At 43.1% G+C, this 1,111-nt stretch overlaps 1 protein-coding gene across 1 annotated transcript in view; it reads left to right on the top strand.

Annotated features, from left to right (window-relative positions):
• The window catches only part of LOC107750312 (collagen alpha-5(IV) chain-like), a gene marked incomplete at its 3' end in the record, with an annotated part of 39,311 nt that overhangs the window by 36,124 nt on the left and 2,076 nt on the right, over nucleotides 1-1,111 (top strand). Inside the window, exons 18-19 of the mRNA XM_016565636.1 lie at nucleotides 244-288; nucleotides 405-498. Of these exons, the coding sequence (XP_016421122.1) occupies nucleotides 244-288; nucleotides 405-498 (139 nt within the window). The remainder of the gene's footprint in view (nucleotides 1-243; nucleotides 289-404; nucleotides 499-1,111) is intronic.

A 1,111-nucleotide genomic window follows, 5' to 3' on the forward strand; every position in this document is an offset into this window, starting at 1 on the left:
TGTAAACTTACAGATTAAGGGGCGGTAATATTATAATGAGATCCTTTTGCCACGTCACCAAGGGAGCGAAATCAGACGCGCTCGTTTTCTCAGATGCTTGCAGAAAAAGGCTTACCAAAACCAAGTTACTGGGTTAGTCTTTTTCACGTTTCCCTGGTTGGTAGATGCACCGGGGACCTGATTATAGCACTTAAAACCTGGAAAAGTCAGATTTTCATGATATGTCACCTTTAATGCCTTTAGGGTGAGAAAGGTGATCGAGGACCTCCTGGACCTCCATCATACAGGGTATGTTGACTATTTCTCTGTTCTATTCTGCCATTTTACAGATGCCTGATATTTATGATTATTTATCATATTTTAACATTGATTAGTTTACTTATAAAAACCTTTTCACCCAATAGGATGGGCCGTTCCCAGGCATAGGTGGAATAGGACCAAAAGGAGACAGTGGCGAGCCAGGATTCCCTGGCCCTAAAGGAGACAGAGGACTGCCAGGTATTAGAACATGCAGAAACTAAGAAATTACGTTTTCTATTAAAGGGGTCCTATTATGCTCTTTTACAAAGTCTTGATTTTGTTTTGGGGGTGTACTAGAACATGCTCTCATGCTTGGTGGTTCGAAAAACGCATTATTGGCGAATCCGGCAGGCACTGTACTGTGTCATGTTGTGGAAGATGTCCTCAGTAAAATGCGCAGCACACAATAGCAAATTGGGGTTATAATGCTCAGGAACAGAGTTAAAAAATAAATTGCAACCACTGTTTCCTGATATCATCCGCTTTCGGAAGCCCAAACAAAGACGTTTGGTCAAATTTACAATGAATTTATACCCGTGTTGTACATTATGCTGTACGCCATGGATGAGCGCTTTGTAAAAATGAACGGATTGATTATTCAGCTGCGGGCGCCATCTTCTGGCGAGATGCGGGAATTCCTTCGGCGCGTGACTCTCACGGTGCATTATGGCCATTCTCTAGACGTTGAGCGTGCACCAGTTGTACACTCGTTTTTGCAGTGCATTGTGGGATTGAATGAGTGCACTCGAGAACGTCCACTATGGTTTCCCACACCACTAAAAATGGCTGTTCCCTCAAATAGTGCCCTATT

The sequence above is a fragment of the Sinocyclocheilus rhinocerous genome, unplaced genomic scaffold, assembly GCF_001515625.1.
Source record: "Sinocyclocheilus rhinocerous isolate Xijiao unplaced genomic scaffold, SAMN03320098_v1.1 scaffold692, whole genome shotgun sequence".
NCBI lineage: Eukaryota > Metazoa > Chordata > Actinopteri > Cypriniformes > Cyprinidae > Sinocyclocheilus > Sinocyclocheilus rhinocerous.